Source organism: Saimiri boliviensis, chromosome 2 (assembly GCF_048565385.1).
Source record: "Saimiri boliviensis isolate mSaiBol1 chromosome 2, mSaiBol1.pri, whole genome shotgun sequence".
In the NCBI taxonomy this organism is placed as follows: domain Eukaryota; kingdom Metazoa; phylum Chordata; class Mammalia; order Primates; family Cebidae; genus Saimiri; species Saimiri boliviensis.
Window position 1 is genome coordinate 65,561,799 of NC_133450.1, and position 16,112 is coordinate 65,577,910.

At 43.4% G+C, this 16,112-nt stretch overlaps 1 protein-coding gene across 1 annotated transcript; it reads right to left on the bottom strand.

Moving 5' to 3' along the window:
* Positions 1–1,155: 1,155 nt before the first annotated feature.
* On the bottom strand, positions 1,156–15,114 carry PSMC1 (proteasome 26S subunit, ATPase 1). The gene is made up of 11 exons (XM_010350581.3): positions 15,031–15,114; positions 12,416–12,469; positions 11,737–11,833; positions 9,855–9,979; positions 9,399–9,584; positions 9,084–9,212; positions 8,090–8,186; positions 5,664–5,853; positions 4,543–4,694; positions 3,741–3,895; positions 1,156–1,518 (listed from the first exon to the last, which is right to left on the bottom strand). Exons 1-11 carry the CDS (start codon positions 15,031–15,033, stop codon positions 1,384–1,386), a joined length of 1,323 nt encoding a protein of 440 aa, XP_010348883.2. The 5' UTR covers positions 15,034–15,114; the 3' UTR covers positions 1,156–1,383.
* Positions 15,115–16,112: the final 998 nt, after the last annotated feature.

Consider the following 16,112-nt stretch of genomic DNA (forward strand, 5'->3'; position numbering starts at 1 on the left):
TGCTGCTGGCAAAAGATGAGGGGCCGGGAGGGAGGGAGGCCTTCACACACTGGCGAAGGCCTGCTGGCAGCCAGCAAGGAAATGCTGACTTCGGCCCCACAACTCCAAGAAACTAAATTCTGCCAACAACCCTCAGGAAGAAAACGGATTCTCCCTTAGAGCCACCAGAAAGAACAATCCTGCCAACAGCTTGACTTTAGCCTGGAGACATCGAGTTGGACTTCTGACCTATAGAACTGAGATAAAATTGTGCTGTTTTTTTTTTTTTTTTTTAAAAGACCGAGTCTGCTGTGTCACCCAGGCTGGCCTCAGCTCATTGTAACCTGACTTCTGGGTTCAAGCGATTCTCCTGCCTCAGCCTCCTGAGTAGCTGGGACTACAGGTGTGCGCCACCACCCCCAGGTAATTTTTGTATTTTTAGTAGAGACGATGTTTCACCATGTTGGCCAGGATGGTCTTGATCTCTTGACCCCATGATTTACACGCCTTGGCCTCCCAAAGTGCTGGGATTACAGGGGTGAGCCACCATGACTGGCCAAATTGTGCTGTTTTTAAACAAAGTCTGCGGTAACTTGTTACAGTGTTAACAGAAAATTAATGCACCCTCCTGACTCAGTGTGGGCCCTTATGACCCAAGCCAGGCCACCTGTTAAGGGAATACTTAGCTTGATCTGCCCCACTTAATAGCTTTAGGCCTGAATTGTTCAGAAAGGAAAGAGAAATGAAGGAAATACATGGAGAAAGGGAAGGGGAAGTTCCAACATGTTTCTGAACACCTTGAAAGGGATGAGGTTTCTGAGCCCAAGAACAAGGACTTTCAGGATAGCTCTAGGAATCCTTAGTCTCTTGGGAACACCAGTAGTTATTTTCTGCCCTCAGAGTGCTGAGAACCCGCATGGTCCACAGAACTTCCAAAAAGGAAAGCTGTTCTTCAGTCTTTTTGGAAGCACCAGACCCATTAACTCAGCCGTTATTATTTGAACAATAAATATCCCTGACTCTGTAGTTGTGATCAGTTCTCCCTCACCCCGGAATTACTGGTGAAAGCCACTCTGGGGTGTGATGCGGGAACGCGTAGTGAGGTCCACACTCCCTGTGAACGCAGCCTAAGGTTCCTGCCCGGAGGCTTCCCTGCAGCTGGGTGCACCCACATGCTTCTGCCAGTGTTTGTGAAAGAGCACGCTTTATTGAGAAGCAGACTGCTGCACAGTGACTGACAGACGAGGCCACCCAATGGGCACTCACACATCGTACTCCAAAAGACACAGGATGTTTTGCTAATAAAAACCAATGGGAACAGGGATTCCTCTGGGCAACTCCCCCAACCTCATCCCTTTCAGGGATGGAGAAATCTCCCATTTTCCTGATGGCAGCTGTGGTTCACTAGAGATAGAGCCCTTCAGGGGTGCCTTCCTGTTTCTTATAAAGAACATTTTCTTTAGATTTTTTGAAGTCTTCATTTGTTACTTTCATTCTACGTTCTCTTAAGGCCATCAGACCAGCTTCTGTACAGATTGCCTGTAAGAAAGAACAGTGTGTTCAGAAAGTGAAATACTTTTTATTCTAACAAGGAATTCAGGAAAAGCTATTCTGGGGCCAGGCACGGTGGCTCACGCTTGTAATCCCAGCATTTTGGGAGGCCAAGGTGGACAGATTGCCTGCGGTCAGGAGTTTGAGACCAGCCTGGCCAACATGGTGAAACCCTGTCTCTACTAAAAATACAAAAAATTAGCTGGGTGCCTTGGCAGGAGCCTGTAATCCCAGCTACTCAGGAAGCTGAGGCAGGAGAATCACTTGAACTGGGGAGGCAGAGGTTGCAGTGAGCCGAGATCATGCCACTGCACTCCAGCCTGGGCAATAAGAGCAAAACTCCATCTCAAAAAAGCTATTCTGAAAGAAAGCATGAGACACCCAGAATGAACACAAATTGCTTATTTAGGAAACATTCGATTTAAAAAAAAAAAAATTTAAGCATCCTATTTTCTGAAAGGATGTAAAGTGGCTTAAACTGGGAGTTGCTGTAACTAAGAAGACTGGCCCAAGGATCAGGGCTGTGGGTTCCAGTTTTGGCTCAGGTTCTAACAAGCTACGTGGCTTGGCAGGTCAGTAAATTTTTACAGCACCACTTTCTTTGAAGAGAATAATATTCCTAGGAAATAAATGAAATTATGCCCTGAAACTTTGAGGCAATTGAGAGTGTCTATTTCATTTACCTATAGTCATAAAAGAACATGTATTCTGGTTAGATAATGTAAGTGGCAGTATCTACACTATAGAATAATACTACAGAGTACAGTGTTTATTCCAATCTATTAATTTCTCAGTAATTACTTGCCCGAAGTAACAGAAAACAGTAACCCATGTTACATGTTTTTGTTTTAGGTCTCATCTGTTTAGAAAGAAAGGAAAGAGAAATGAAGGAAATAGAGGGCAGCAAATGAACATGTTACATGGGTTATTGTCATTGTTTTCTTTTACTTTTGGAAGTAAGTACTGTACCAAAAACACAGTCCTGGCACAAAAGTTTGTGTGGTTATGGGCATCAGGTCATTTACTTCAAATGGCGGGTGAAAAGAAAGTTTTGTGTATAGAAAGATAAAAAGCAGGCAGGGTGTGGCGGCTCACACCTGTAATCCCAGCACTTTGGGAGGTGGAGGCGGGCAGATCATGAGGTCAGGAGTTTGAGACCAGCCTGGCCAACATGGTGAAACCTCGTCTCTACTAAAAGTAAAAAAATAGCTGGGTGTGGTGGCGTGCACTTGCAGTCCCAGCTACTCAGGAGGCTGAGACGGAAAATCACCTGAACCTGGGAGGCGGAGGTTGCAGTTAGCCAACATTGCGCCACTGCACTCCAGCCTGGTGACAGAGTGAGACTCCGTCTCAAACGAAGAGAGAGAAAGCAAATGGGTAAAACGTTCACTATTGGCAAATCACTTGCTATTACTGCAACTTTTCTGAAGGCTTGAAAATTTGCAAAAGTTTTTCAGTAAGTTTTTAATCTTAAATTTTCAATGTTACCTTTAAAATATCTTTCAGTTTTTTAAAAAAAAGATAGATTTTACTCACCAACATAGACAATAACCTAGTTCTCTAGAACTGACTGCCAGTGATCTGTGGGCTCAGGGCAGGTGCTGGCTTGGAAAGACACTGCCTGTGCTGTCCCTACCTAGCCATGGCACTCATGCCCCATGAAAACCCAGCTGTTCCCAGGGAAAGCAGGTTCAACTCATATTCAACACTGCCAGGCCTTGCTGTAAATTCTTGTCATCTGGGAAGAAATGTCCTAACTCATGCACATTTGTCATTAAACCAAGAGGTATAATCTGGTACAACCTTCCAGAACACAAATTGGGATGCAGATATAGTGGGTGCTCAGTCCCCACTCTGCAGCTCTGGGGAGAGTTCTCCCAGGATACACTCATCCCCTGACCTGGGACTGAGTGGCTACATTTGACACACCTTGAGAAAGTCATCTGGGCCTATGGAGGAGGGAGCTTTGTACCAGCAACTCAGCTTTATGACTACAGATGAGTTAGGGTCATTTACTGCATAAAATGATGCATTAAAAATGACTTCAAATAAGCACATATACCATTTGGATGTAATGGTAGACCAATATGATGATTAAAATACAGACACCCACCTGTCCAGGCCAACCACCATCCCAAGGGCACATATAGACTCTTTCCTGACTGATGGCCACATTCCCAGAAATGAGCTGAACATGGTTAGGCTCTCACCTTGATGTCAGCACCAGAGAGGTCATCTTTAGCCATGATCAAGTCGTCCAGGGTTACATCATCAGCCAGCGTCATCCTGCTTGTGTGAATCTGAAAGATGCGCTTCTTAGTCTTTTCATCAGGCAGGGGGAACTCGATCTTCCTGTCAATGCGGCCTGCAGGAACAAAAAGTTTTCAAGTCACACCACCACCCAGACCCAGGCTCTGCCATGGCTCAGGAGACCTCAGCCCATCTCACATGTGAAGTTTCAGTCAGACGGTATTCTGTGGGAAGGATGCCCAAATTTTAAAAGTGAACATACATTTTTGTAGTTTGTAAATTTCTACATTTGAATTCTCTTCATTTAAAAGAAACCCTCTCTGCTTTGGTACCTTCAGAAATAAATGAAAGGAGCAATTCCTGAATGGCATATTCAGTGAAAAAGGACAGATTTATCTTGTTAAAAACATTACAAAAGATAGCAAACAAATCAGTTTCTTCTGATGCTACCTGAGTGTAAAATGAACCAACCCAACTATCACAAGAATTATTTCTTCCAGAAAAAGCAAATTCTGGAAGCTAAAGAGGGAATATAATGGAAAATGAAAGATCAAGATGTAAGACTGGAATTCAAAGGGCCAAAGTGCACAGACTCTATCATGCTCTAACCCTCGTCTCAATGAGACCTATTTTTGGTAAGTTATCCTAAGTCTCACTGCAGTATTTGTTTTTTATGTATCATTTTAGAGTCCTCCCAAAGCACACTTAAACACAAATATGTAAACACATTAATTCCCATGATGAAACAAAAGCAAATTTAACCTGGTCTGATAAGTGCTGGATCCAGAGTTTCTATTCGGTTTGTGGCCATGATAACTTTCACATCTCCCCTAGAATCAAATCCATCCAGTTGGTTCAACAGTTCCAACATTGTTCGCTGAATTTCTCTCTCACCACCAGAATTTGAGTCATATCTTTGGGAAAAAAGGGTAGGAATGAAGACCAAACTCATCGCCTGCTAAAGAGGAATTACAGCAAAGACCTCATTATATGACAAAACACCTTAACAGACATTCCTGTTTCAACTCACATGGCACTCCCTCAATTATTCTTGGAAAAAAATAAATCTGGCACCCCTTGCCATGGTCTGAATGTATTTCCCCAAATCTGTGTGTTGAAATTTAATCCCTACTGGGTGGTTATTAAGAGAAGAGACCTTCTGGAAAGGGAGAAAGGCATGAGACAGAGCCTTAGACAGCATGTGTTCCTTATCAAAAGGGATAAAGGCCTGCCTTATACGGCATGTATTCCTTATAAAAAGGCTGCAGGGAACTAGGATAGGCCCCTTTGGAGCATTTGTCCCCTCTGCAGAACAGGTACCATCTAGGAAGCAGAGAGCAGCCCCACCAGACATCAATGCCAGTGCCTTGATCTTGGACTTCTTAGCCTCCAGAACTGTGGGAAATAAATTCCTATTCTTTATACAAAATACCAGTCCTAAGGTATTTTGTTACAGCAGCACAAATGGACTAAGATACTCCTCATCAGCCAAGTTACAGATCATACATTTTCATAGCAGTTTCTGTGCCTGAAATTGGATCATGTATTGTTTCTATGACTGGCATCTGATCCCTACAACTTGACTGTAAGCTCCTCCAGAGCAGGGACTACTGTGCTCACAACTGTGTCCCTGGGGTCGATGGTCCTAGCTCGGGGCGGGTGCTCAAGACATGATTATTCACAACTGACCAATCTCCAGACGTTCACAGTTCCTGGGCAGTTGTTACCTAGCTCCTGGGAGAGCAGAGTCTAAAGCATCCACAGAAGGCCACGCACGGCAAGTAACTGTGGCCACAGGGAGAGCCCCGAGATCGTTAATTCTCAAGAGAAGAACTAGGCGGTGCTGTCATTCAACAAGGCCAAATAAGTATGAGAAAGTCTACCTTTTTGTCCCAATGGCGTCAATTTCATCAATGAACACGATGGACGGCGCGTGTTCTTCAGCAACTCGAAACAGTTCCCGTACGAGTTTGGGCCCATCACCTAGGTACTTCTGAATAAGTTCAGAGCCAACCACTCTCAAGAAAGTGGCTGAGGTTTGGTTTGCTACTGCTTTGGCTAATAAGGTTTTACCTATTTTAGATGAAAAAAGGAAAAAGACACCTCAAGTGCTGTTTTAACTTAAAAACTCATAGCATTACCACTTTAAATAGACACCAGAAACAGTCGGGGCCCCACGCTGAAAAGGCATGCCACCAATTCAGGTGTCGTGCCATTCCATTAAGTAGATAAGAGGAAACTTAGAAACATCTACTAACACGTTTGGATTATCCTAAGCTACTTTACTAAACTCATCATGATACATGAGAAAATACTTTTTTTACTCGGTTACTTTCAAACCTTGACCCAGTTTCCCCTGAAGAACTACAAACTACAATTACCTGTACGAAGAATTTCTCTGGACCAGCAATGAAAGAAATCTCATTTTTTCCTCTGGTTGAGCCTTTCTTGGGCTCCTTCAAAGTTGCATACATTAACCTGATCCATCCAAGTCAGGGTTGGAGAGCCAAACTAAACTCCTACAAAACCATCAGTGCTGGAAAAAAAGGTCTGGGAATCCTAGCTTTGGTCTTAAGGAGACACATGATAAGAGCTTCCAAGGGAAGTTCCTCCCACTGGTCTCAGGGAAGAGCTCAAACCTCATTTCCAATACTGCTCTACTCGCTGATATTTCTCTTTCAGGTCAAAAACAAGAGTCAGCAAAGAGTGTCCAACTTGAGAATTTTTGAGTTGGAAGACCTGGGTCCCTTTGATGGTGAGAGAGGATCTTGGCAAGGGCTGGGTAGGTGCCTCAGGATACAGAGGTAGTTAGGGGCAGGACTGGCAGCCTGACACCAGCACGGGAGGAGCCCGGAATTGGCTAGCTGGTGAGTGACAGAGAAGACTTCCCAGAACTGGGATGGCTGACAGAAAGCTCAGCTTTGCCACATGTGGCAATGATGTTCCTTTTAGGTCAGACCGGCAGAGTAGCAGATGAGAAGGCTGGACTGCTCCCTGAAAGCATCAATGAGGGAAGGTGAACAGAAAACAAACAGGACCTTTTCAGTGGATAAGATCTTACATGCAGAAGCAGCCAAGTCTAGCCATGGGGCTGCTTCTATGGTCAGTGGGATCACTGAACAAACTGCCCACTCCTCTGATGGACCTGTCTGTCCAGTCCTGCCTCCCAGTCCTATACTGTGACCCCGTCAGTACTGGAGCCCCACAGGAAGCCTGTGTTCCAGCTCTAGCCCTGTTACTAGCTCAACTCCCAGAGGGGCCTTGGGCGAGTCACCGGCTGCTCTGAAACATAATTTCCTAAGCTGTAAGATGAGGGGCTGTAGGAGTGAGATCTCTTCTAGCTCTTGGCCTCTGGGTACAGGTGTCTCCTAGTCTCCATTGTGGGCACCCGTCAGCACAGATCCTCTTAGGAACACTGTCAGTTCTCTCAAATGACTGTGCTTCCTCTGGAATTTGCACAGCAGTGAACTTCTAAGTCCTGAGCTCTACCAAATGAATCTGATACCACAGAAGAGAGCTTTTTTTTTTTGGAGGCAGTCTCACTCTGTCACGCAAGCTGGAGTGCAGTGGCACAATCTCAGCTCACTGCAACCTCCGCCTCCCAGGTTCACGTGGTTTTCCTGCCTCAGTCTGCCGGGTAGCTGGGACTACAGATGTGTACTACCACATCCGGCTAATTTTTGGATTTTTAGGAGAGATGGCGTTTCACCGTTGGCTAGGCTGGTCTCGAACTCCTGGCCTCAAGTCATCCACCCACCTCAACCTCCCAAAGTGCTGGGATTATAGGCATGAGCCACCACGCTCAGAATAGAGCTTTTAAAGTAGTATTTCTCCACTATGGCTCCAAGGCTTGACCATACTCCAGATGAAAAGATCAAAATCTGTGGGGATGGGGCCAGGTGTCCGTTTTTTGTTTTTTTTTTTCTTTTTTTGGACACGGTCTCACTCTGTTGCCCCGGATGGAATGCAGTGGTGTGATCATGGCTCACTGAAGCCTTGACCTCCAGGGCGCAAGTGATCCTCCCACCTCAGCCTCTAGGACAGCTGGGACTACAGGCATGTACCACTACGCCCAGCTAATTTTTTATAGAGACAGCGTTTCACCAAGCTGCTCAGGTTTTATTTTTATTTTATGTGTGTATTTTTAAAGCTCCCAAGGTGATTCCAATGTGCAGACAAGGTAGAGCAGCCCTGTTTTAAACTGAGGAATTGTGGTGTCCTCACTTAACAGTTCAGTAATTATAACTAGCCAATGCTGCTGCTCAAGAAACCAGCTGGGTGCCTGGAAAATGTCAAAAACAGAGCATACCTGTGCCAGGTGGACCATAGAGAATGACCCCCTTAGGAGGCTTTATACCCATCTCTTCATAATACTCGGGGTGGGTGAGAGGAAGCTCCACAGATTCCTATGAAAAATACTCAGTATAAATGAAAGGCTTTACTGAAATTTTTGGCAGATTTATTAATTGGCAACACGAGAATATCTTGCTTTCAACAAAAATAGGTAGAAATCTCAATTCTTCTTCTTAGAGGCAATGTGCTTGCTTTCTATTAGCAGCAAAGACAAACTGAAGATGACACCTGTCCTACTTGAGTTCCCCGTACCCACTCTATTTTCCTAATTGCACCCAATTTCCCTTTTACTTCCTACTAGAAGTCAGCCTTGAGCTCTTCTTGAGCAAGACAGATTAAAGAAAGCTAAAATTCACCCTTTTCAATTAAACTACAGATAGGACTGGGAAAGAATTCATGATGGCTGTTCCCACCTAGGGACATTATTACTATTTCTCAGCTGCCTCAGAGGTCCCTGGCAGAGATCTGTGATGGCTCAGAATGACTTCCCTATGAAAGAACATGCAGAGATCCCACGGCCATCCTCAATGACCATATCCCCTGCAACTCCCAGGGCCACTGAAGGCACTGGGATTCTGCTCCAGACCTCACCACTGTCTAAATGAGTGCAAGTACACATGCTGTCTCTACAAAGCACTGGAGGTTTCCAGATAAACACAACTGAAGTCAACACAATTAGAGACATTACATATTCACACAGACAATTCATTCAACACTACATATAAAAAGTATGAAGCTGCAGCTGCTGCAGAAACTATCACACAATTGTTAGATGACCTAACTCAGTATTAACAAATACAAAAATACCACAACTGGCAGGGTCTGACTCAGCTACTGGTTTGATTAATAAACAAGCAAACAAACAAACATATGTAAAATAACTCGAGTACCCTAAATGGGACACCAGAAACCAAAACTCAAAAAAACGCAGAGATGGTTGCCAATCATACCTTAATTTCCTGAATTTGGTTATCCAAGCCCCCAATATCAGCATAGGTCTCCTGGGGGGCCTTTTCCACCTTCATCACTGTGACCAGGGGATCTGTGTCATCCATCAGCACCCCTATCACGGCATGCACCTGACAGGAAACATCTCAGTTTAACACAGGAATGCGAGGGTCACTGGATCTGTTTACAGCAAAGCAATGCCAATCACAGCATCTTTCTCCTCAGGAGTGCTTTGGTGATCTACTTCCATGGGTCAGGAAGACGGATCTAAGCAAAAAAAGAGAGCACTCCTGTGCGCTTTCAAGACATCACCTCACCTTGTGGTTGAGCAGGACTGAGCAGCCAGGTTCCAGCAGATCCTTGTCTACAAATGACAGAATGCTGACGTAGTGTTCTGAGCCCACAGATGTAGACACGATGGCATGATTGTCATCAATGATCTCTTCCAAGGTTCCTACTGACATTGGGGTGCCCCTCAGATCATCCACTTTTGATCTTTCCTCCTATATATGAAAATACCAAGGAAACAAAGCAGACTATTATGTAATGAGAAGACTGAAAGAAAGAAAGAAAAAGGCAGACTAGACCCAAAAGTAGATGACCCTGATAGTTCGCTAGATTTACAAAGCAGTTGATGCTTGTGAGAGGTGGCTAATAATGCTTCCTAAAAGCCTGGACAAGTTCAACTACTTGAATTTCATTTATTGGTTGACAATTTTAGGTTCTAAATAGAATTCAATTTGTAACAAAATTATAGTAACTTTTCAACTTACCTCTTGCTTTTCTTCTAATGGTTTCATTTGTTCCTGATTTCTAATGAATTCTTCCTCCATGAGAAGGTAGTCTTTAATTCTCTCTAATTTCAGTAATTTTAACCGGCACTGAGTGTGAGGTGTCACTGAAATTAAAATAATGTTTTATTATACGTGGAGCCTGAGGTTTGCAAGTAAGGAAAAAATACTAAGATTTTAAAATAAACTTGTTTTTGTTGGAGAGAACTTCAGAAAAATTCAGTTTGGTAATCCTAAGTAAGCAGGTGCCAAAATGGAAAGGGGAGTTTGGCTGTTATATAACCAAGTCTTTGAAAATGGTGATGGGGCTTATAACCAAAGAGCAAGCCCCAAATCACATACACTGACTGAAGAGTTTGTATATTTAAAGAAGAAAAAAGCTACTGACCAATGAGATACCTGGGTCTGGTTTATTTTTTCCTGTAGGTACTAATAAAAAGCTGCATATGTTGCTCAGTCAGTATACACTGTTGCATGCTGGCTGTATACATGCCCATCTATTCGTCAGGGATATTAACCCTCTTTTTATCACAAATATGGCAAATATTTTTTCCATATATTATTCTTTTGGCTTTGTTTTTAAGTCTCAGGCCAATATCACTTTTATAGACAAATATGTCAACCTTTTCTCTTATGGTTTCTGGGTTTTCCCACTTACTTCAAAAACATTCTTCTTCCCTAAGGTAAATTTCCAAATTTTCATTTATTTATTTTCACATTATACCTGTAATACATTTGGCAAGACCTGAGAATCGAATTTCATTTTCTTCGGACAAAAATTTTTGAAATGTCCCTTATATTAAATAACCCATCCTATTCCCCACAGACCTGAAGTGGTACATTCAGTGTGTATTAAATATCCATGTAACATGACTGTTTTTGAACTTCCTACTCTGTTCTGGTGGCCTTTCTCTTTCTGTACCAATACCATACTGATTCATTATGGTAGACTAATGGCTGGTTTTACTATCTGATACTCTTCAATTAACTAAACAACATTTTAAAAAGTGGTTTAAATTACTTCTTAGTTTTTCCTTCTAAGCAGGGAGGAGCATATTTAGATGAGGGTTTGGGAGGTATTTGAGCTGAAGCCTGAGGGATGTTAAGAAGCAGGCAGCTATGAGAAGAAAGAACATTTTAAGCAGAGGGATGAGTAAGGGCAAAGGCCCTGATACATACAAAAGTCAAAAAAATATAAGGCAGGCAATGTGACCAATGAGCAAGGGGGAGTGGCAGGGCTCAGGACGGAGAGGTGTGCTAGGTCAGGTTACCTGGTTTGAATTTTATTCTATGTTCAGCAGGAAGTCATTGAAAAATTTTATTATAACTTCAGGCAGTGCATGATCTGAATTTCAATACAGTGGCATTTCATTTCATGAAATAAATATGAACCTGAGTTAATAAAGTTCAACCTGGGTTCTGTAATTTAAAACTATACTTTTATTTTATTTTTATTTATTTATTTATTTTGCGACAGTCTCTCCCTCTGTCACCCAGGCTGGAGGGCAGTGGCACAATCTTGGCCCACTGCAACCTTCGCCTCCTGGGTTCAAGCGATTCTCCTGCCTTAGCCCCCCGGGTTAAAACTATACTTTTAATCCACTAGAGGAGCCAGTTAGGGAAAAACAGTGACATTTCTTAAAGTGAGACACAGTCATATAATACTGTATTTTAAAACAGAAGTTAACCTGTATGTCAACCTAGAGGAATGCCATACTCAAGAGTTAGGTGGAACTGATTCACAAAGCCAGAGCTTCAGTTGCCCCTCTACTTCCTGTTTCCCCTTCCATGCTCTAAGCTACATGCACAGAGATGGTTCCTCCTAAGAACTGGAAAAGATGGCAAGGAGGAGCCATGTCATTACCCAGTGGCAATTTGCTGGCAGCATCTGGTCCCTTTGTTTTCTTCTTCTTTTTCCCCACTCTAGTTGGTACAGGAGGTTCATATTTCTTTTTCTTGTCCTTGAGATTTTAGAACAGCAGGAAAAAAAAAAATCACATGAAAATCACATTAAAACACAAATTTATTTCTGTACCACTATCATGTATTTTCAGGTGCCACAATTTTCCTTATCTTTTAGGATGTTATTAAAAACCTTACTTGTTTCACATTCCTCGAATTGTAATAAGTAAATATGATTATAATAAGTAAATGTAATCTTTTTATCATACACATTAAGTGACAATGAGTCGTATTATTCCAATAAGGTATACAGGATTAAGAATTAAGTTATATACAAAAAGTTTACGTAACCTGAACTTCACACCTCAGGACACCCAAATTATAGGCAATTTAATACTTCTATAATGTTATTGCTTTTACATACTTAAATAAATAACTCAAATATCTATGTGATGGTTAGGTCAATAACCTTTTCTAAGCATGAAAAGCATATTTATTGTTATCTGTATGACAGGCTAGTTTAAAAACGACTGGATCATTCTGCTTTTTAAAATTCATGAATGCCCACAGAAGTTCTCAGCCGAGACCTATGACATTTCCCACACTTTGCTTCTATCAAAGTACAAATGTGGCTTCTTTACCTTGTCATCCTTCTTGCCACCTCCAGGACCATGACCACCACTCTGACTTTGACCCTCGGGGAGAAAAATCAGACACAGATGTAAATTCAGAATATGATCACTTCAAAAGAACGCCTTCATACTGTCCTGTGAGTCTATAACATGAACATTTCCCCCTCATTTTAACATTTCTGAACCCAAGATGTACTACTTGCAATCAATGTGTGCATCTAGTGTCACAGGATTTCTTTTTCCCTGAAAAGATGTTTAGTAGATTACTGGTGCACCTGGCAATTGATCGCATCTTAGAATCAAGAACAACTCTACTGAGAAGTAAATATAACTGAAGAGGCCAAGAGTCTTAAGATCACCCCCTCTTGAGGGGAAAATAAGGAGCTTCACTCTAGTTACCTAGGCTGGAGTGCAGTGGCACGATCTCAGCTCACGACAACCTCTGCCTCCCGGGTTCAAGCAACTCTCCTGCCTCAGCCTCCCAAGTAGCTGGGATTACAGGCAAGCGCCACCACACCTGACCAATTTTGTATTTTTAGTAGAGATGGGGTTTCTCCATGTTGGTCAGGCTGGTCTTGAACTCCAAACCTCAGGCAATCCGTCCACCTCGGCCTCCCAAAGTGCTGGGATTGCATGTGTGAGCCACCGAGCCTGGCCGCGTCACATTTTTTGATAGAACTAACTACCAGACTGAAGCTATCAAGAATATATTCCATAAAATATATGGCTATAAAAGCTAAGTCATTTTACACACTCAAAAATCATGTATCAATCATTTACCCCTTACTTCGATCACACCAGGATCCAGAAGACTTTCCTTCCAACAGCACTTTATCTAATTCCTACTCCTGAAACCCAGGGGCTTTCATGCAGGTCTTCTCAGTCTGCAAAGCTGTATCACTTTAAGGAGGTGCTTCACTCCTGGTGCCCAGGCTGGAGTGCAATGGCACGATCATTAAGGTGTGAAGAACTTAGTGTATTAATAAACTCAGTAGGATTCCTGATTTTGAGAGACCCTTCAGTTACAGGACAATGCATAACACAGCAATGTCTCGGATATAATGGCATTTCAAATATGAAGATAAGTAAACTTACTAATTAGAAGGGCCCACTTAGCTCCCTCAAATCAGCTCCACACAGGCACCTCTAAATTAATACACCAAAACTTCATCTCTTAGGCATTTAACATGTTTCTCAGTCTCAAATAACAAGTACACCAATTATTGAGCCCCTCCTATATGCCAAGCCATGTCCTAAACGTTCTCCAAGTATTATCCCACTTAATTCTTAAAAACACCATGACACTGGTACTATCATTACCCCCTCATTTGCAGATAAGACCACCAAGGCCCAGAGAAGTTAAGTGACTTGCCTGTTGTCACAAAGCCTGTAAGAGACAGAGCCAGCAATCACACTCAGGAAAACCTGGGCGTTTCTCTACTGCCCTAGAAGAAACTGATGGGGTCTGTGTTCCAGCACAGCCACTTACTGTGTTTCCGTTTCTTTCTTATCAAAATGAGGACAATAGTAATTACCTCGAGGGAACTGTTGTAATAAATGAGAAAATGCTGGAAAAATACTTGGCACATGCTTAGAATACTACCCCGAAACCCTTATAAGACCTCTATGAGATCTGGCCGCCTTGTTGTTCATGATACAGGTTAAACATTCCCATCCCAGGTCCTTTGCACTTGCTGTCTCTTCCGCCTGAACCACGTTTCCCTCAGACATCTGCAAAAGTTACTCCTTCAATTTCAGTCTGCTCAAATTTCACCTCCTAAGAGCAACCTTCATGGACACTCTCAAAAACAGTCACCCCTCCATGCTATCCCTTTCTATACAATAACCGTACAACAATGACTACTCAACCCCTGACATATTACATATTTTTTTCTGATTATTGTCTGCCTCCTGCTCTAGAATGTAAGCACCATGAAGGCAGGGATTTCATCAATCCTGCTCACTCCCTGTATCCTCAGTGTCTAGAACAGAAGCTATCAAAAGTTAAACAACAATAACGAAACATCAGGTGCTCAGTAAATGCTTGCTTAGTGAACTGATGAATAAATGCTAGCTGTTTTTATTTTTACTACTGCACCACGGGCCCCTTCTGTCTGAGCTCCGCCGATCCTAACAGCGTCATTAAGGCCTCCTTCAAATGCCCCCAGTTCCGAAAGGCCTTCCACGACTCCGCTCTCCCCTCCTCAGGTGGAATGAATCCCATCCTCTTCTCCAGCACCCTTCACCTGCCCGACTCAAAAAGCATTTGTCCCGGTGACTCGAGGAGGAGCCCCCGAAATTCCCAGGGCCGGTCAGCAAAGCCCTAGTCCGCGGAGCAGCAAAGCCAGCGACCTGACTCGTCCTGCCGCCCCACAGGGCCACGCAGGGGACCCTCTCTCTGCGCCAAGCCCCGGACCCAGGACCTCCGGGCAAAGCCCGCAGGTCGGCCCCGGCCCGCGGTGGACCTGAGCATCAGGGAGCTCTCTCCGGGAGCGTCCACGCTCCGAGAAGACCAGGTCGGAGCAGTCCGAGTTCCTCGGACAGCGGCCTAGTTCTCTCGCTTCAGGCCGCTGGGACCCCATCGCACCGCGACCACCAGCGGAAAGAAACCCTTAGTCACTCACCATCTTGCCTTGGCCACTGGAGCTGCCGCTGCCGGAAGTTCTTCCACCTTTGAGGCCCGCCAGAGGCGGAAGTCGTTAGGGACGCTACGGAAGCCGCTAGGAACCAAATTCTGCGATGACCGAATTGCGCTTCAAGGGCTTAATGCGGGCGGACTGGGGCAACGCAGTAATTTCTAAGTATGATGTGAACTTCATAAATATTTTACTTGAAAGAAATTTTGAATACCCCTTATGAGGCGGTTGTCAACAACTTAAGACAATGACCTCGACTGTCAAAGAACTAGGACAATCGTGAAAATATAAAATATTTAAATTAGGCAAAATTTGTAACTGGGAAGAACTTTACTGGTCTAAAAACTGGGATGACATTTGGAATTGGGAGGTTGACATATACATTTGTACAAATATGTCAGTTATTATTCACCTTCTGAAATTAACCTGCACATCTGGGAGTATTTGTGTGTGTAATGAGTGATCTAAACCTGTCTTTTTTGATGACCTGTGACTTGTGATGATACCAGGTGTTTTAAATTCCTCATCTTGAAGCTGGTTGATAAAGTTCATCATTTGTTAAATCCTCCAGGATATCAGAAAAATGGCAAGCATCCCTTATGTTTCTGAAAATTCCATTAACAAGTGCTCAAAATGCTGCATCTTGCTGAACTGGAGAGATGGATTTTTTTTCTGCTCCCGATTAATTTAGGCATTTTAGTTGTGAAATACTAGAAATATTTCCCTTATGAACACACAACAGGTACACTTCTTCCCTTTCATCCTCACTAGAAAGTCTTAGCACTGTCTGGCAGGGCATGGTGACTCATGCCTGTAATCCCAGCACTTTGGGAGGCCAAGGTAAGTGGATCACCTGAGGTCAGGAGTTTGAAACCAGCCTGGCCAAGATGGTGAAACCCCATCTCTACTAAAAATACAAAAAATTAGTCAGCCGTGGTGGTGCTTGCCTGTAATCCCAGCTACTCAGGAGGCTGAGGCAGGAGAATTGCTTGAAACTGGGAGGTGAAGGCTGCAGTGAGCTGAGGTCGCACCATTGCACTCCAGCCAGGGCAGAGTGAAACTCCATCTAA

Coding starts and splice junctions, on each gene's coding strand:
- PSMC1 (XM_010350581.3), bottom strand. Junction 9,213..9,398: donor CAGTCCTGCTCAACCACAAG/GTGAGGTGATGT, acceptor GTTTCCTGTCAG/GTGCATGCCGTGATAGGGGT. Junction 8,187..9,083: donor ACCAAATTCAGGAAATTAAG/GTATGATTGGCA, acceptor TATTTTTCATAG/GAATCTGTGGAGCTTCCTCT.